This window comes from Scyliorhinus torazame, chromosome 7 (genome assembly GCF_047496885.1).
Source record: "Scyliorhinus torazame isolate Kashiwa2021f chromosome 7, sScyTor2.1, whole genome shotgun sequence".
In the NCBI taxonomy this organism is placed as follows: domain Eukaryota; kingdom Metazoa; phylum Chordata; class Chondrichthyes; order Carcharhiniformes; family Scyliorhinidae; genus Scyliorhinus; species Scyliorhinus torazame.
Window position 1 is genome coordinate 57,197,879 of NC_092713.1, and position 20,500 is coordinate 57,218,378.

Here is a 20,500-nt window from a genome sequence, read left to right on the forward strand (position 1 = left end):
GTCCTGCCTGGAGACATCCGGTTCCTATCAATGACCGCAACACGGAAGGCGTTCCGGTCGTCTGTGTCACTGGTTTGGATATCGTCTGGACACGAGTCGTAGTAAGGAGGCTGAATGATCCGCACGTCCCTGCGAGGTTGTCGGAATTGGGGAGCATTGGCAGGTTGAGCTGCTCGACAGCAGGCAGCGTAGTGGCCCATCTTGCCACAGCGGAGGCATTCAGTTTTTTGCTGGACATTGCCGCTTTAAATGTGCGGCTCCGCAGTTGCCGCACGTCGTGACGTCATGGCGTTCGTTGCGCCACCGCGCATGCACAGTTCGGTCTTGCGTCATACGCGCCTGCACATCACGTCCCTCTGCGTCAACGTCTTTTTTGCCGCGCACAAACGCGGGAGACCGCGGAAAGCGTGCAAAATGGCCGCCCTCGTCCGGGCCGCGGGCCGGGAGGAACTCGATTGCCTGGACCTGTTCGGCCTCATAGGACGCCTGCCATGCCGATTCGGGCGCATAGAACCCTTGCCGCGCCGATTCGGCCGCTTGAAATTGGGAGTAGCAACTGGCCGCGTTTTCATGAAGGACACAGGCTTCGATTGCGGAGGCTCGGGTGAGGCCTTTAATTTTGAGGAGCTGCTGGCGTAGGGTGCCCGGGGTGACCCCAAAAACAATCTGGTCCCGAATCATTGAATCAGAGGTGGTGTCGTAACCGCAGGACTGCGCGAGTATACGGAGGTGTGTCAGGAAAGATTGAAAGGGCTCATCCTTACCCTGCAGGCGCTGCTGGAAGAGATACCTCTCGAAACCCTCATTTACCTCGACGCTGAAGTGTTGCTCGAGTTTGAGAAGGACCGTCTTGTACTTGGTCTTGTCCTCACCTTCCGCGAACGCCAGGGAGTTGTAGACATGGATGGCGTGTTGCCCTGCCGTGGAGAGGAGGAGGGCGATTTTTCTGGTATCCGAAGCGCGCTCCCTTTCGGTGGCTTCTAGGAAGAATTGAAAGCGCTGTTTGAACAGCATCCAATTGACGCCGAGGTTTCCAGCGATTTGTAACGGCTGCGGCGTGCTGACGGTGTCCATGGCGCAGGATGGCGGATTCCTGAGGATTTGTGGGTAGGTCTCACAGTTACCGGGTTCCAATCCTGGTACTATGTCGTGTTGGGTGCTCTGCTACACAGACGAACCAACACGGTTGCGGATGGTACAACTCAGTTTTATTACTATCAATAGTTACAATGGTAAACTGGTTACTGTGGTTCGTACATTACCCTCTAACCTGTGGACCTAGCCCTAACACTATCTTGGAGTGGCACTCAGCACATGGTGAATGTCTGAGTGGCTTGCTGTGAGCTCTGTGCCCTGAGCTGTCTCCTGCTGGAATGAGCGGGAAGTGTCGTGTTCCCCGTTTTATAATGTGTATGCTCTTGCCTGTGATTGGCTGTGGTGTTGTGTGTGTATTGTTTGGTCCGTTGATCTGTCCATCAGTATGCATGTATGTTTGCACCATGATGTTTACCTGAATATCATGACAGTACAGGTCAGTTTTCAGCCTGACTCGTTGCAGAGTCTAAGGAGAGAGAAAAAGCTGGAAAATCTCAGCAGGTCTGGCAGCATCTGTTGGGAGACAAAGGAGCTAACGTTTTGAGTCCGATGACTCTTTTGTCAAAGCTAACAGACAGAGAAAGTGGGAAATATTTATACTGTGGAGTGAGAATGAAAGGTGAGTCGTAGCCACAGAAACCCAGGGAAACCGGGTGCTAATGGCCACAGAAACCAAGGGGAAAGAGTGCTAATGGCAGTCCCCAGAGAGAACAAAAGATGTGAAAGGTCAAACAGCAGGGAAACTAACATCAGAGGATGAATTGTAGATGTGGGGGGGGAGGGGAAGGGGGAAGCAAAGAGGAGAAAGGTTAAGGAAAGGTGGATAAGATTGGGGCGGGGGGGGGGTTAAGTATATATTAAGAAAGAAAGAAATGGTAAAAGGCAGTTAAAATGAAATGGGATGAAAACAAATGGGTCGAGGTGGGGTAGAGCTGATCATTAGTGTAACTACCCAGCTTGTCGATTTCACTGAAGGGTCCGCTCCGTGACGAATCTGGCGAGTTGCTATCCGTTTGGGGAACAGGCTCCACTGTTGTGAAATCCAGGATACAGAGTTAAAGCACCTCATGATTGTCATCCTAACAACTTCATTAAATTCTTAATTACTTATCCGACAGATCCAAAGAGTTTCTGCGTGCCTTCAATGCCTCCCTGGGAAACCAAGACTCGCATTCAAAGTATCATCTTGCATCATTGAATTTGTCTATATATGTGTTTATGGAACCCACATCTTCCTTCACCTCCACCTCCAACAGGCTAGAACAATTCTGCCCATAGAATCTGGAAGTGATTTTGACTGATAAATGATGGGATGGAAATTGTATTGCATTTGCAATGCTGAAAAAGTGGATAGAATGTTTGGGTGCACATCGAGGAACACAGCGAGCAAAAGAGAATATTGAATTTGTATAATGCTTTGGTTAGACAACAGCGTGCATATTTCCTGCTGTCGGATTTGATGTCTAGTGTGTTTTAGAGCAAGATTACTGATTGCCAGCTGGATTCGGCTATTCTCATTAAAGTAAAGGTTAAATGGCGAGAAAAAGGAGTAAGGTCAAGTTTCTGTGAATTTCCAAGACAAGTTAATTCAAATAGAAATACACTGCATTCAGTACATCATTTATTAAACATGAGGGCTGAGTCACCAAATTTGATATCAAAATGCTTAACAAGGAAATGAGGTATAAGATACCTTTCCAGAATTATAGAATATTAGATATGGAATGCACTGGTAAACAAAATAGTTCTAATTCAATTGTGAATTCTCTAGTGGTAAGGAATTACAAGAGACTCCCACATAGACTCATAGAAATTTATGGTACAGAAGGAGGCCATTCAGGCCAAAACAGATTCTATCTGGCCGAATACCACTTTTTAGCTCTTGATCTATAATAGCCTTGTAGGTTACAGCACCTCACATGCAGGTCCAGCACTGTTTCAATGGAGGAAATTCATTGACTTTGTGTCTGTCAGAATTTACAGGGTGTTCATAACTGATTGTAATCACTATTTTACATTAAAGTATTGTGTGAACTCTTGAATGTGTTAATACTGTGATATATTTATTGTCCCCTATACTCGTGTCTTATATGCCGTACGTTCCGAGTGCACAGGACGTGCATTTTACATGTATTTCTCTGCTTATTTTGTGTCTTGCAGAATGGTGAAGGCATGTTTAACCGAGCAAAGTTGCTGAATATTGGCTACATGGAGGTACTGAAGGATGCAGAGTACGATTGCTTTGTATTCAGTGATGTGGACTTAATACCAATGGATGACAGGAACCTCTACCACTGTTATGACCAGCCACGTCATTTTGCCATAGCAATGGACAAGTTTGGTTTCAGGTGAGATCACTATTTTAAAAAAAATGTTTTTATTGGGTTTTATACATGATATAATTACAAATATACTGTTTTTTTTCATTTCATTTCATTTCATGTGAGAGTACCTTTAAGCAATGGGTGTTTAAGAAATGTACCTTTAAGAAATGGGTGTTTATCAGTGATGTGAGAATGTGGGTGGAGCTGGGCTGTCTGTCAGCTTTTTACTTTCATTTTAGGCTGTTTGCTGCAGGGTGTATTTTAATTTCGTTTTTCAGAGCTGGATAGCTACAGTCACAGCCAGAAGTGGTATTAGTCTCTCTCTCTGTAATCTAAAAACTGTAAATCGATCCTTTGGTGATTTAAAACTAATAACTGCTCTCAGTAGTGACTTTAACCTGATATGCTTCTGTTAAAAGTTCTTTTTTAAGTCTTATGGATGTTAAAAGGAAAGCTTAAGGATTACTTGTTGTATTCTTTGGGGGTTGTATTTGAATTGATGTTTGCTAAGATGTTCATTATGCTTTAAAAAGGTTAACTTGAGTTCATAGAATAAACATTGTTTTGTTTTAAAAAATGCTTTTCCATTTCTGCTGTACCACACCTGTAGAGTGGGTTGTGTGCTCCCCATACCACAATCTATTAAAAGTTGTTGGTCAGGTAAAATCCATGATTCACTTTGGGGTTCTCTAAACCCTGGCCCATAACAATACACACAGAAAAAACAAAGTACAAAGGAAGTAGAAAACACGTAACAGGAAAGGGGGTCATTCCCCCCCCCCCCCCCTCCCCCATTTCTTCTCTTTTCTTTTCACAGAACCGAAAAGGGTGGACGGGGCACCGAGGTGGTGCCCCTGATACTGTTTACATTTCTCGGTCAGTTTTTTGTTTTATCTCTGTGTAGTTGCATCAGCCATTGGCCGTTCTTTCTTCCCGTTTTTTCTTACTTTTTCTCGCCTTGCTGTGCTTGTTGTGGCCGTGGTCTTCCCCTGCGCTCTCCCCCCAGTTTGTGTTTGTTCTTTTTCTCCTGGCTCCCCTCCATTGTTCTCCCCCCCACCTCCCTGCCCCCTGCCCCCCCTTCTCTCCTCCCCCCCTTCTTCTCTGCTACCCCCTTTTTTTCCCCCTGCTGGGTTTGGCAACCCCTTCTTGCTACCCCCCCACAGGTCGTCCCTCACGTCCCTCTCTTCTATCTTGTCCAGGCTACTCATCCCTGGCTCCAGGCTACTTATTTATTTATGTGTTGGCCACAAATGGGCCCTGGAACAGTGGGGTGAATGGCTCCCATGTTTTTAGGAAGCCATCTTCTGACCCACGAATGGCGAATTAGATTTTCTCCATTTGGAGAAATTCCGATAGGTCGGACAGCCAGTCTGCAGCTATAGGTGGTCTGCTGACCGCCAGCTGAGCAGGATTCTGGGTGATCAGGGAGGCAAAGGCAAGGGCGTCCATCCTCCTCCCCATGAAGACATCTGGCTGATCTGATACCCCGAAGACCGTCACTTTCGGGCATGGCTCCACCCTCATCCCCACCACTTTGGACATTGCCTCGAATAAAGGCTGTCCAGTACCCAGCAAGTCTGGGGCAAGACCAGAATATGTGGGCGTGGTTTACCGGGCCTCGTTGGCACCGTTCGCATCTGTCCTCCACCTCCAGGAAGAACCTACTCATTTGGGTCTGCTCTATGTATCACGTTTAGTGGCATTAGGTTGAGCCTTGCCCACTTGGAGGTGGAGTTGACCCTTTGTAGTGCATCGCTCCAGAATCCCCACCCTATTTCGAATGCCAAGTCTTCCTCCCATTTCCTCCTCGTCGCGTCCAGTTCGGTGTCCGCCCTCTCTATCAGTCGTTTGTACATGTTGCTGCAGTTCCCTCTGCCTAGAATGTCTGCGACCAGTAGTTGATTATTATTAATTCTTATCACTGACAAGGATTGAACATTCCTATTGTTTAATTTTAATGTTAAAAAAACCATTGCTCTCATTGGCCCTCACTGCAATATCAGTAAGCCAAGCAGAGCTCGACTGTTGGCAAACGTATTATGGATCATCAGAAACTATTACAGCAGATGCACCAGTTAGGAGAGGGCAGTGAATCTGCATCGACGAGGGGAAGTTGGAGAAGAAACATGGTCAGGGGTGGAAAAAGGAGCCATCTTGGATGGGCCAGGTACAGGGTGAAATTAACGGGGGTAGAGCCGATAGGGGAGGATGGCGGACGGTAGAGGGGAATAAAGGAGTAAGCCCCAGTACGACTGATAACATGGAACTTACGAGGCTCAATGGACGAGTGAAGAGATCTTGGGTCTTTGCGCACCTAAGGAGTTTAAAAGTGGAGGTGGTCTTTCTGCAGGAGACACACCTCCATGTGAAGGACCAGGTTAGGCTCAGGAAGGGATGGGTGTGTCAGGTTTTCCACTCGGGGTTTGATTCAAAGTCGCAGGGGTGACAATTTTGATGAGTAATAAAACAGGGTTTGTGAGTATGAAGGAAGTGAGGGACCCAGGTCGGAGAAATGTGATGGTGAGTGGGGTATTAGAAGGAACACTGGTGGTGTTGGTGAATGTGTATGCACCGAATCGGGACGATGTAGGTTTTATGAGGGGGTTGCTGGCAGCAATCCCGGACTTGACCACACACCAGTTCATAGAATCATAGAATTTACAGTGCAGAAGGTGGCCATTTGGCCCATTGCGTCTGCACCGGTCCTTTGAAAGAGCACCCCACTTAAGCCTGCGCCTCCACCCTATCCCCATAACCCAGTAACCCCACCCAACCTTTTTGGACACTAAGGGCAATTGATCATCACCAATGCACCTAACCTGCACATCTTTGGACTGTGGGAGGAAACCGGAGCATCCGGAGGAAACCCACGCACACACGGGGAGAATGTGCAGACTCCGCACAGTCACTGACCCAAGCCGGAATCGAACCTGGGAGCCTGGATCTGTGAAGCAACTGTGCTAACCACTGTGCTACTGTGCTGATTATAGGAGGAGATTTTAATTGTGTCCTAGAGCCGAGGGTGGATAGATCGAGCTACAGGTCAATGGGTAGAATACGAATGGCAAAGACGCTGGGCAGGTTTATGGAAAAGATGGGAATGGTGGACCCGTGGCACGTCAAGAACCCAGGGGGAAGGCCTCATCCAGGGAAATAGTGAAGATACGGACTGGGGCAGGACATGTGGTGTCGGAGCCGGGGAAGATAGATAAGGTGTTTCGGGATTATTATACAGGGCTGTACAGGGCGGACCCGGTGGGGGGTGGTGAGGAGGGGGACATGGGACGGTTCTTGAACAAACTGGAGTTTCGACAATTGGAGGAAGAGAGAAGGCAGGTGCTAGAGGAGCCCTTGGAGCTGAGAGAGGTATTGGATAGTATAAGGGGTATGAAGTCGGGGAAGGCCCTGGGCCCGATGGTTACCCAGCAGAATTCTATAAGGAGTTTGCGACGGACCTGGCAGTGAGCTTTGACAAAGGGTCATCTGGATTCGAAAAGTTAGCTCTTTTCTCTCCCTACAGATGCTGCCAGACCGGCTGAGATTTTCCAGCATTTTCTCTTTGGGACCTGGCACCACATCTCTTGGGTGCATTTAATGAGGCGTAGGAGAAGGGGGAGTTGCCAGGGATGATTATGCAGGCAACAATCACAATATCAAAAAAGGGGAAGGACCCGTTAGAATGTGGGTCAGACTGGCCCATATCGTTGTTAAATACAGATGGGACAGTCCTGGCTAAGTTGGTGGCGGGAGGATAGGAGGTTGTGTCTCGGGTGTGGTTGCTGGGGATCAAACAGATTCGTAAAGCGCAGGCAACGTTCTAGTAATATAAAGCGGCTGTTAAACGTGATCATGACCCCGTCGAGGGCCCAGGTGCTGGAGGTAGTGGAGGCCTCTGGCAATGGCTCTTATGGGGACAGCAGAGTGGCGAGGGATTACGAGGAGACAAAGGAAGCATCGGGTGTCGCTATACCCGGACGACTTACTATTGTATGTTTCACACACAATGGAAATCATGGAAAGGATTATGGGCCTGCTGGGGAAGTTTGGGGCGTTCTCGGGATATACCTTAAATGGAGGGAAAAACAAAGTGTTCCCGGTGAACGAGTTGAGGCAACGAGTCAATTTAGGGGGGATGCCATTTAAGGTAGCCAGAGATAGGTTTAGATACCTGGGGATTCAGGTAGCGAAGGAACGGGCGATGCTACACAAATGGAAGTTAACAAAACTGGTGGAGGAGACTCGGGAGGATCTCAAGAGGTGGGACACACTGCATTTGACTCTGGCAGAGAGGGTCCAAGTGGTGAAGATGAACATTCATAGAATCATAGAATCTACAGTGCAAAAGGAGGCCATTCGGCCCATTGAGTCTGTACCGGCCCTTTGAAAGAGCACCACCAAAGACCACACCTCCACCCCATCCCTGTAACCCAGTAACCCCACCTAACCTTTTTTGACACTACGGGCAATTTATGATGGCCAATCCACCTAACCTGCACATCTTTGGACTGTGGGAGGAAACCGGAGCACCCGGAAGAAATCCACGCACACATGGGCAGAACGTGCAGACTCCACACAGACAGTGACCCAAGCCGGGAATCGAACATGGGACCCTGGAGCTGTGAAGCAACTGTGCTAACCACTATGCTACCGTGCTGCCCAAACATTCTGCCGAGCTTCCTGTTCATATTCCAAACACACTCGATCTTTATACCAAAGGCCTTTTTTTGAAAACTGGATATGATTATTTCAGATTTTGTATGGGCAGGGAAAGTGCCAAGGGTTAAGAGGACCCTGTTACAGAGACAGAGGCAGAAGGGATGGTTGGCGTTGCCGAACCTGCTACATTATTATTGGGTGGTGAACATGGAGAAGGTGGTGGGAAGGAGAAAGTGTAGAATGGATTAGGATGGAGGAAGATTCCTGTAGGGGATCCAGCTTGAGGGCTATGGTGATGACGGCATTGCCAAGGAAACACTTGGAGAGCCCTGTGGTGCAGTCACGGTGAAGGTCTGAACCACGTTAGGATAGAGGGGATGTCGGTGTTAAAGCTGTTGTGCAAAAACCATGGTTTTGAGCCGGGGAGATCAATGGCACGTATAGGAAGTGGAGAGAAATGGGGCTGGTAAGGTGAGGGGTTTGTATCTGGAAGAAGGGTTTGTCAGTATAGAGGAATGAAGGAGAGGGTAGAGCTCCCGAGAAGAAGTGAGTTTAGGTACCTGTGGGTAAGGGACTTCGTGAGGAAGGTTTGCAAAGAGTTTCCCAGGTTGTCGAGGTACACCCTGTTGGAGCGACTGCTGCTTCCAGATTTGGAAGGGGAGGGCAGGATCGGAGACATATACAGGTGGCTAGAGCAGGGCAGTGAGCAGGTGGTGCAGATTGAGGAGAAGTGGGAGGGGGAGCTGGGAGGGGAAATAAACTGGGCAGTATGGAATGAGGCGCTACGAAGGATGAGACTGAAACAGTTCAAGGTGGTACACAGGGTAAACATGACTCGGGCAAGAATGAGTGGGTTCTTCCAGGGATTGACAGACGAGTGTGAGAAGTGTGGGTGAGGACCAGCGAATTATGTTCTTATGTTCTGGGGCTGCAGAAAGTTGGGGAAATTTTGGGTGGGAGTGTTCATGGCGCTAACAAAGATACTGGAGGTGGAGGTTGATCCGGACCCATTGGTGGCGATATTTGGGATATCGGAGAAGCCGGAGCTCATGGAGAGGAGGAAGACCAAAGTTGTGGCCTTCGCCTCTCTGATTGCCCGCCAAAGAATTCTGCTGGAGTGGCAGATAGCAACACCACCGGGGGTGGCAGCTTGGCTGGGGGACTTATATGACTTTCTTCGGTTGGAAATGATAAATTATAAGTATAAAGTATGAAAAAAGTATAAATTAAGGGGTTCAGCAGAGGGCTTCGAGGCAAGGTGACTGGCCATGTTTGAGGAGCTGTTCGGCGCGGGGTGAGGGGAAGGAGGGCGTGAAAATAGGGAAAATGTGTACAAACTGTATAGTTGTGTGTTGAGGAGTTTGTTCATGAATTGTTTATGATTTGAACCTTTTATATACGTTTGGAATAAAATGCATTTTTTTTTTAAAAGAAATTTTAGTATAAATGCAATCTTTTCAGTACTCCTTCAGAACTCTCATCCTCCCCAAATGTGCATGTGCAAGTTGTGGTTAATAGTTAAAATGGGATGGTGGATAAATTACAACACGTGCGTATCTTGCTAATCTACACCTTTTATCTGCACTTATGCTTGTGTTCAAGTGGTCTGCCAATTATTTCAGGTTCCTACTTGATCACACCCTGATCACCAAGTCCACTGAATATAATTTCACTGGTGGAAATAATTCTGTCAGAAGAGGATTTGAGATTTATTCTATCCTCAATTTGTTACTGTATATAACTCTCTTGCACTCCTTTGTAGAATGTAATTACAGATTTTTTTTTAAATTACTCTTTCCACAGACCCATTCCTTGTTTCCTCTTTCTAATGCCAGTATTTAATGGGGTGGATTCTCTGCCACCCATGCTGGTAGAGGAGTTCCTGATGCAGCGTAGAATTGCGTGTTGGGCAAAAAGTGGGATCAGCACCATTCCAATACTTCGGTCCACTGCCAACAGCGACAATGAGCTACACGCCCCACGCCAGGGGAGGGGGGGGGGGGGGGAGATGTGAATGGGTCATTTGATTCCCTTTGCATCTGATTGACAGGCTGGACATTCGATTCACCACCTCTGTGATGCACCGGCCTTCTCGGCTAGGATTCACAGGGCATGGACTGATGCAAGGATTTTTAAGTGCGGCCCTGACGCGGGGGAACCTCACAGTGGGTCAAGGCATGTAACATAGGTGCCGCCAAAGTCCATCAGAGAGCCCCCCCACCCCGAAAACACAAATCCTGCCCACCGCCCCAATCAGAGACTCTCATGAGAGGTCACCATCAGAGACCCCCATCAGACCCATATCAGAGACCACCACCCTCCCCAATCAGAGACCCCCCCGATATCAGAGACCCCACCCCGTATCAGAACCAACCCCCACCCCCCTTCCCATCCCGTCCCATCAGTCACCCTGCCTGGAAGCCAAAGAGTAGGCCAGGCAGAAGCAGTGAAAAATCACTTCTTTTAACTTACCTGTCCTTTCCACCTGCTGCCTCAGACAGGAGTGTAGAAAGCAGCAGCTGTTACTTCATAGAAAGCCAAAAAACACCACAAAGTTTTGAACCCTCTCAGATCCTTTGACCTGCAAGGCTTCTATTCACTTTCAAAGAGAAATAGCTTTTAGTAGGCTGTAATTGACAGGATAATAGCTTCCAGGCAGCCATGTGCTTGGATTGTTTATTTTCATCACTCTTCATGTTTGAATGCATCTGAAGTACACTGCTATGAAGCTAACCACAATATTTATGAACACATAGCTATGATTACCATGTCATCACCACATCAAAGCAGTTAATTGGTTTCTGTTGAGTAAAAGAGGAAGTGAAAGCACTTATCTCCTAGATATTTGTAAACATTGTGGTCACCCTCATGCGTGCATGTTTTGTGTGGTGGGAGTGGGGTGTGGGAGGGGTTGATCCAGCAATTCCCATGGTAGCGGGAGGGAGGATATGTCTACGTGCCTGTGGGGGTGAGGGGGGGGGGTGGCAGGCAGTATTTGTGTTGTGGGGAGAGAGGAGCCAGCCTTGGTATCGGGCAGCGTGCCAAAGCGGCGGCCTGATAGTGGGATTCGGAACAGAATCCTGGGTTGCACGGCAAGGAAGAGTGAATTGCTCCTGGATGCCTCCTAGCGGCAGCGCAGATCAGCAGCGATTCTACTCCGGCAGGAGAACTTTGTCTCCCAAATGGAGAATCCTGTCCCATATCTTCCTCATCTTTTCTTTAACCTGCTTGTCATTAAATTCCCTTCTTTGCCCTCCCATTATGCCTGACAGACACTAAGTCCAGTGTGCCTGCATTAACCCCTGTTATCTCACAGGGAGATAGTCGAGAAATGTGACTGAGACTTTACACAAGAAAATGTCAACAGGGCTACCAAGTCCCCCATTCCTGGCAGGACTGTGCACAGATGATGCAGTTTCCTGTATGGCACTCTTGTGTGGCACTGGGACTGTGATGATTTGGACTCTTTGCTGTGAGTTTTCTCAGCAATTCTCCCATCTCCCATTCTACTGCCATCTGGGGGGGCCACTGTCGTACTGAACAGAACGGACTACTGCAAAGAAGTATACCGACAACTGAACAACCAAGAACACTACAGACAGTTACCTGCAGATCCGACCAAGGAACACATCCGCCAACTTAACAGACTGATCAAGACCTTGGATCCAGATCTTCAGAGCACCCTACGTGCTCTCATCCCACGTACTCCCCGCATTGGAGATCTCTACTGCCTCCCGAAAATACATAAGGCCAACACACCAGGCCGCCCTATCGTTTCAGGCAATGGGACCCTGTGTGAGAACCTCTCTGGCTACACCGAGGGCATCTTGAAACCCATCGTACAAGGTACACCCAGCTTCTGTCGTGACACGACGGACTTCCTACAGAAACTCAGCACCCATGGACCAGTTGAACCAGGTACATTCCTCGTCACAATGGACCTCTCGGCACTCTACACCAACATCCCCCATGACGACGGCATTGCTGCAACAGCCTCAGTACTCAACACCGACAACTGCCAATCTCCAGACGCAATTCTGCAACTCATCCGCTTCATTCTGGATCACAACGTCTTCACCTTCGACAACAAGTTCTTCATCCAGACGCACGGAACAGCCATGGGGACCAAATTCGCACCCCAATACGCCAACATCTTCATGCACAAGTTTGAACAGGACCTACTCACCGCACAGGACCTTCAACCGATGTTATACACCAGATACATCGATGACATTTTTTTCCTTTGGACCCACGGCGAAGAATCACTGAAACGACTACACGATGACATTAATAAGTTCCATCCAACCATCAGACTCACCATGGACTACTCTCCAAAATCAGTTGCATTCTTGGACACACTTGTCTCCATCAAGGACGGTCACCTCAGCACTTCGCTTTACCGCAAACCCACGGATAACCTCATGATGCTTCACTTCTCCAGCTTCCACCCTAAACACATTAAAGACGCCATCCCCTATGGACAAGCGCTCCGTATACACAGGATCTGCTCAGACGAGGAGGAGCGTAACAGACATCTACAGACGTTGAAAGATGCCCTCATACGAACGGGATATGGCACTCGACTCATCGATCGACAGTTCCAACGCGCCACAGCGAAAAACTGGACCGACCTCCTCAGAAGACAAACATGGGACACGTCCGACAGAATACCCTTCGTCGTCCAGTACTTCCCCGGAGCGGAGAAACTACGTCATCTTCTTCACAGCCTTCAACACGTCATTGATGACGATGAACATCTTGCCAAGGTCATCCCCACACCCTACTTGCCTTCAAACAACCGCGCAACCTGAAACGAACCATTGTTTGCAGCAAACTACCCAGTCTTCAGAACAGTGACCTCGACACCACACAACCCTGTCATGGCAATCTCTGCAAGACGTGCCAGATCATCGACATGGATACCACTATTACACGTGAGAACACCACCCACCAGGTACGCGGTACATACTCGTGCGACTCGGCCAACGTTGTCTACCTCATACACTGCAGGAAAGGATGTCCCGAAGCATGGTACATTGGCGAGACCATGCAGACGCTGCGACAACGAATGAATGGACATCGCGCAACAATCACCAGGCAGGAATGTTCCCTTCCAGTCGGGGAACACTTCAGCAGTCAAGGGCATTCAGCCTCTGATCTCCGGGTAAGCGTTCTCCAAGGCGGCCTTCAGGACCCGCGACAACGCAGAATCGCCGAGCAGAAACTTATAGCCAAGTTCCGCACACATGACTGCGGCCTCAACCGGGACCTGGGATTCATGTCGCATTACATTCATCCCCCACCATCTGGCCTGCGAAATCCTACCAACTGTCCTGGCTTGGTACAATTCACACCTCTTTAACCTGGGGTTACCCCATCTCTGGATCTGTAAAGATTTAATCACCTGCTAATGCTCGCATTCCAAGCATTGTTTGGCATCTTTGAATTTGTCTATATATGTGTTTCTGGAACAGACCTCTTCATTCACCTGAGGAAGGAGCAGCGCTCCGAAAGCGAGTGACATCGAAACAAACCTGTTGGACTTTAACCTGGTGTTGTAAGACTTCGTACTGTGCTCACCCCAGTCCAACGCCGGCATCTCCACATCATTCTACTGCCATAACGTCACTAGAAACCCAAATTATATGCATTGCCGCCAAGGTTCTGCTGGTGGATTGGGAGGAGCCCTGAGGAAATTTATGGTGGTTTCGGATACAGTGCTGCTGATAAATGGTGAAAGCATGTTCATGTTTAGGCCATACCTATGCTGCGCAATAATTTAATGTAAGATAGTGTAACCGAGGGTTTATAAATCGTATCCCTTGTGATTGCATATACATGATAACATATCTGTTTTTCAATCTTTTTGATGGTGGATTAAGTGGACACTGGTGATGAGATCAGTTACTAATCATGAGACTGTTTTATTGAGGTGCAAGGGGGCACATAAAGAGTACAGATTGACTTCACTTAACACAAAACAATTGATATATTACATTTCCCTCATTCAATACTTGATTCAAATAAAAGTGAATTTTAAAATTTAAATTTGAAGGCAAATACTGCGAGGAAAACGAGAGTTTAACATTTTTTGCATTATCCTTGTCATGTACTCGGAAACAAGCTTATATGGTTGTGACTAGTTTAATTGAAATGGAGGCAGTTAGACAGAAAGGATCAAGCATCGATAAAGTGTGAAGACAAGTAGTTTGAAGTGGTTTAAAGTTGGCTACATATTTCAAACAACGTATACAATTGGAGGATTGTAAATAGTTGAGGGAAAATAGATTACGTTTACTTTGAAAATATAGTAGCTTGTTCGGGTACATTGAGGGAAGATTCAGAATGTCCAATTCACCTAACAAGCACGTCTTTCGGGACTTGTGGGAGGAAACTGGAGGAAACCCTCGCAGACACAGGGAGAACGTGCAGGCTCTGCACAGACAGTGACCCAAGCCGGGAATTGAACCCGGGTCCCTGACGCTGTGAAGCCACAGTGCTAACCACTGTGTTACCGTGCCGCCATAGCACCTGGACATCATTCGGCCTGTGCGATTTTCTGATTGGGTGGCACCGGTGATCCCGGTTCTGAAACCGGACAAGACCGTATGCCGCTACAGCGACTATAAATTAATGGTTTATACCGTCCCAAGGTTGGACCAATGCCCCGCATCGATGATCTCGAATCCAAGCTCCCTGGCAGATGCACATTCACCAAGCTCGATATGAGCAACAACCACCTACAGCTGACGTTGGGCCGGTGCTTCCGGAAATAAGTAACCATCAATATGCAGCACGGCCTTTTGGGCTTTCATCAGCTTGTGCGATATTTCAACGCGTGATGGAGAGTATTTCGCACGGCCTACCACGGATTGCGGTATACCTTGATGATGACCTGGTCACGGGCGTGACAGGCAAGAGCATTTGCAGAATCTAGAGGCAGTGCTCCAAAGGTTTCCGGCGTTTGGCATCCACCTGTGGCAGGCGAAATGCGCGCGGGGCGGGGGGGAGGCATCCCCAGTGCATCAACCGGAGTACCTCTAAGGTACAACCCCTCAGAGATCAAAAGTTCTGGGTCAATGTACTGATCAAAAATGTTCTAAAGCTGGCACATTCAAAACATCCCAATTAAAGAAGGAAGGATATGAGGGTATGAGGGAAGGATATAATGCTAGGCATTACTGCAAAACAAATGGTGGATACCCAGGAATTACTGTTGAGTAAATAGTGGACACAAGTTGGAATTTTAACTATGCCATGCTGTTCCCAATGGTGGGACAGCAAGTGGGCTCCTTCTCTACTGTCTTGTTTTTGCTAATTCCCATGTGATTTCAATTAAAGTGCCGATGGCGTCCACGGGAGTCACGTGCGATCACGTAGTTGAGGAAACTTTTAAGTCTACTGTCAGCTGACAATACAGCAGGTACAGGTGGGCGATCCTCCTGGACAAATAGGGAGGGCTGGATTCTCCGCCGGCAGGATGCCCTGTTTTGCCTGCAGCCTGGGGGTTTCCCGACAACGTGGGGCTGCCCCACAATGGGAAACCCCATTGACCAGCGGGCGAAATGGAGAATCCAGAAGGCATGCTGAACCAAAAATCTGGCCCGGCGAGACGGAGAATCCAGCCCGGTGGCTCTCCATCACAGTCACAACTTTGCTGCCCAACTCCACTGCCATTAACAGAGCACAACAGAGCACATTGTGAGAGCACAAAGATGAGATGCGTATTTTTCAAAATTAAATTCCACTCCTAAATAATTCACATTATATTGTATTTGGTCCATCTGTGTATGATTGTTATTTGTTAAAACTAGTTTAGCCAGAGGATAACTGTACTGGCAGGCCTGTTGATTGTCATGCCTTGATGGCTACAGGGGGATTGGAAACATTTTTTTATTGCAGAAGAAATGATTATGTTTTTGCATTCAATCTTTATTGAATGTCCAAGTTAGTGGGACATGGATGAACTTGCTGGATCAGCTGGTCCTCTCTTTGATGCAGTGTAAAGACACTGGGGGGAATTTTCCCACCATTCTCACCAGCGCGAGCTTCCAGTCCTGCTGACACTAATCCCCACCACAGGTTTCCCAATGGTGTGGGATGGATTCAAAGGGAAATCCCATTGGCAGCGGCAGAACTAGAGGCAGGCTGCCTCCCACTGTCGTGAAACACACCCGCGGGATTGGGGAAAATACCCCCCTCCGCTTCTTTGTCCACGATTGACTCTCCACAGGAATAATGCAAATGTTGTAGGTGAAGTCAAAAGTCCTGGAAGATTACCAGCCAACATCCTGAGATGGACCCATTTTCTCAGCTTGACTGACTGTTCCCACCACACGCATGAGATCAGGCGCTTCCCACTTCACTCCTCATTCCCCCAGCTCCACTCATCCACCCCACTCCACACCCTCCCTCGTCACTGACTCACCTTTGCCAATCTCGAGCCTCAATGCAAGCTTCCATTCTCCTTCCCTTCTGCATTCTCCATTCTCCTGCTCCCCCACCCTGTGCCGCAGAGCTGAACAAGGAAAACCGCTGACCTCAGACACAGCTGCACAAAGCTGACCTTTGAGTGACTATGAGGCAAGTTCCATGAGATTCATGAGATTCTCGTGTGCCACTGAATTTATCATGAAGATAGGATGTGACTACAGGAAAGTTTAAATATAATGAGTATTCGTGACATGCAAATGTATTCCACGTAGGAATCCACCACAGGACAGTGTGAGGCTCGACCCGAGTGAATCTCTAAATTTGAACCCGCTATCAGTAAAACTAAAAGCCTAATTAAGCCCACCACGTTTCTCGCTCTTGCAGGGCCCATGAAATCCGTCCCTCCCCCAAAGATATTTTAAACATGCCAAACAGGTTCCAGCAAAAAACTAGGCTTGGGATTCTCCGATCCTTCACGCCGGTGGGATTCTCCGGTCCCGTTGCAGACAGTGGAGATATTTGGGAATTGCAGTTAATGACGGGTGCATAAATCTCCCTTACTATAAACTGCAGCTGTAATGCATGTCTAAACTTCTCAACATTTAGGTCTCCAGTTGGCATCCAGTAAGTGGCAGGCAGCAGCAAAAGGAAAGTGGGACACATTACAGACTGAAGCAAAAAGGTGCAGAAAACCATCTGAGGATAGAGTTCTGTCGCCCGTGCCCGATTGCCAACACAACCTGACCAGTGACCCACCATTACATGAACAGAATTTTTATTAAGGAGGACTGTGCTTGTATGGGAAACTAATTTCTAAATTAAAAATATTTTTCTAAAATAAACGTAGCATAGCAATTAATAACATCGCAAGTTTAAATGTAGCACTCCTACTGCAGCTCTCACAAGAATATTGAGTGTCGACAGACGAGAGCTTCACTGGGGTTGTGTTATAATAGAATCCCTTGTTCGCTGGGGATTATTATTCAAATTAAGCCCTGGCCATAACCTGCCCATTGATATAATTAGTATTCCTGGCAGTAGACTCCCTTCCCAATAAAGAAATTGAATGTAAGCATTGCAGATTATCCTGTCGCAAGGAATACTGCAGAACACAACTTCTCATTCAGGGAAATTTAGAACAAACAGTTTGATCAATCAGTTTTGTCCTGGGACTCGAGAGTATATAGTATAGAGCAAGAAGTAACACAAAATTTAAAAATTAAACCATCATAAAAGCCAAGGTTGGGCCAGCATTGTTTCATTCAGCTTATGAAAAACACTTGTTTACAGCAGAATTGTGTTGTCACCCGTGTTTTAAGGTTAAGGGTGAAATATATGTATGTTAAATTGGTCAATAAATTATGCTTTTGGCATTTAGAGGATATAAGGAACATTTGAAGAATGGTATACTTGTGTAAATAAATGGAATGTGTTATTTGAAGAATGGTATACTTGTGTAAATAAATGTGATCTTAAGACTTTTCAGGACAGCCAGTGAGTTACACTGAAAGGTGAATTTTAACCAGTGGTGGATTTTGATCCCCTTTCATTTGGAGGTTAATCATTGAAAAGGCGACTTTTAAATTGAGGACCGTTCTGTGGACTGATCACATGGTATTGAACTTGAACTCCTATTGGGTCATTAGCCAATGTATTGCAACCATACAATTACAAACAAAGAACAAAGAACAAAGAAATGTACAGCACAGGAACAGGCCCTTCGGCCCTCCAAGCCCGTGCCGACCATACTGCCCGACTAAACTACAATCTTCTACACTTCCTGGGTCCGTATCCTTCTATTCCCATCCTATTCATATATTTGTCAAGATGCCCCTTAAATGTCCCTATCGTCCCTGCCTCCACTACCTCCTCCGGTAGTGAGTTCCAGGCACCCACTACCCTCTGCGTAAAAAACTTGCCTCGTACATCTACTCTAAACTTTGCCCCTCTCACCTTAAACCTATGCCCCCTAGTAATTGACCCCTCTACCCTGGGGAAAAGCCTCTGACTATCCACTCTGTCTATGCCCCTCATAATTTTGTATACCTCTATCAGGTCGCCCCTCAACCTCCTTCGTTCCAGTGAGAACAAACCGAGTTTATTCAATCGCTCCTCATAGCTTATGCCCTCCATACCAGGCAACATTCTGGTAAATCTCTTCTGCACCCTCTCTAAAGCCTCCACATCCTTCTGGTAGTGTGGCGACCAGAATTGAACACTATACTCCAAGTGTGGCCTAACTAAGGTTCTATACAGCTGCAACATGACTTGCCAATTCTTATACTCAATGCCCCGGCCAATGAAGGCAAGCATGCCGTATGCCTTCTTGACTACCTCCTCCACCTGTGTAGCCCCTTTCAGTGATCTGTGGACCTGTACTCCTAGATCTCTTTGACTTTCAATACTCTTGAGGGTTCTACCATTCACTGTATATTCCCTACCTGCATTAGCCCTTCCAAAATGCATTACCTCACATTTGTCCAGGTTAAACTCCATCTGCCATCTCTCCGCCCAAGTCTCCAGACAATCTAAATCCTGCTGTATCCTCAGACAGTCCTCATCGCTATCCGCAATTCCACCAACCTTTGTGTCGTCTGCAAACTTACTAATCAGACCAGTTACATTTTCCTCCAAATCATTTATATATACTACAAAGAGCAAAGGTCCCAGCACTGATCCCTGTGGAACACCACTGGTCACAGCCCTCCAATTAGAAAAGCATCCCTCCATTGCTACCCTCTGCCTTCTATGGCCTAGCCAGTTCTGTATCCACCTTGCCAGTTCACCCCTGATCCCGTGTGACTTCACCTTTTGTACTAGTCTACCATGAGGGACCTTGTCAAAGGCCTTACTGAAGTCCATATAGACAACATCTACTGCCCTACCTGCATCAATCATCTTAGTGACCTCCTCGAAAAACTCTATCAAGTTAGTGAGACACGACCTCCCCTTCACAAAACCGTGCTGCCTCTCACTAATACGTCCATTTGCTTCCAAATGGGAGTAGATCCTGTCTCGAAGAATTCTCTCCAGTAATTTCCCTACCACTGAAGTAAGGCTCACCGGCCTGTAGTTCCCGGGATTATCCCTGCCACCCTTCTTAAACAGAGGAACAACATTGGCTATTCTCCAGTCCTCCGGGACATCCCCTGAAGACAGCGAGGATCCAAAGATTTCTGTCAAGGCCTCAGCAATTTCCTCTCCAGCCTCCTTCAGTATTCTGGGGTAGATCCCATCCGGCCCTGGGGACTTATCTACCTTAATATTTTTTAAGACACCCAACACCTCGTCTTTTTGGATCACAATGTGACCCAGGCTATCTACACCCCCTTCTCCAGACTCAACATCTACCAATTCCTTCTCTTTGGTGAATACTGATGCAAAGTATTCATTTAGTACCTCGCCCATTTCCTCTGGCTCCACACATAGATTCCCTTGCCTATCCTTCAGTGGGCCAACCCTTTCCCTGGCTACCCTCTTGCTTTTTATGTAAGTGTAAAAAGCCTTGGGATTTTCCTTAACCCTATTTGCCAATGACTTTTCATGACCCCTTCTAGCCCTCCTGACTCCCTGCTTAAGTTCCTTCCTACTTTCCTTATATGCCACACAGGCTTCGTCTGTTCCCAGCCTTTTAGCCCTGACAAATGCCTCCTTTTTCTTTTTGACGAGGCCTACAATATCATTCGTCATCCAAGGTTCCCGAAAATTGCCGTATTTGTCTTTCTTCCTCACAGGAACATGCCTGTCCTGTATTCCTATCAACTGACACTTGAAAGCCTCCCACATGTCAGATGTTGATTTGCCCTCAAACATCCGCCCCCAATCTATGCTCTTCAGTTCCCGCCTAATATTGTTATAATTAGCCTTCCCCCAATTTAGCACATTCATCCTCGGACCACTCTTATCCTTGTCCACCAGTACTTTAAAACTTACTGAATTGTGGTCACTGTTACCGAAATGCTCCCCTACTGAAACATCTACCACCTGGCCGG

General features: G+C 47.4%; 1 protein-coding gene across 3 annotated transcripts in view; it reads left to right on the forward strand.

The window, feature by feature from the left end:
* b4galt2 (UDP-Gal:betaGlcNAc beta 1,4- galactosyltransferase, polypeptide 2) overlaps window positions 1–20,500 on the forward strand; it is a 612,340-nt gene that overhangs the window by 467,735 nt on the left and 124,105 nt on the right. For all 3 annotated transcript variants that reach the window (XM_072510742.1, XM_072510743.1, XM_072510744.1), the window contains exon 4: window positions 3,256–3,443. In XM_072510742.1, coding sequence (XP_072366843.1) covers window positions 3,256–3,443 — 188 coding nt within the window. The remainder of the gene's footprint in view (window positions 1–3,255; window positions 3,444–20,500) is intronic.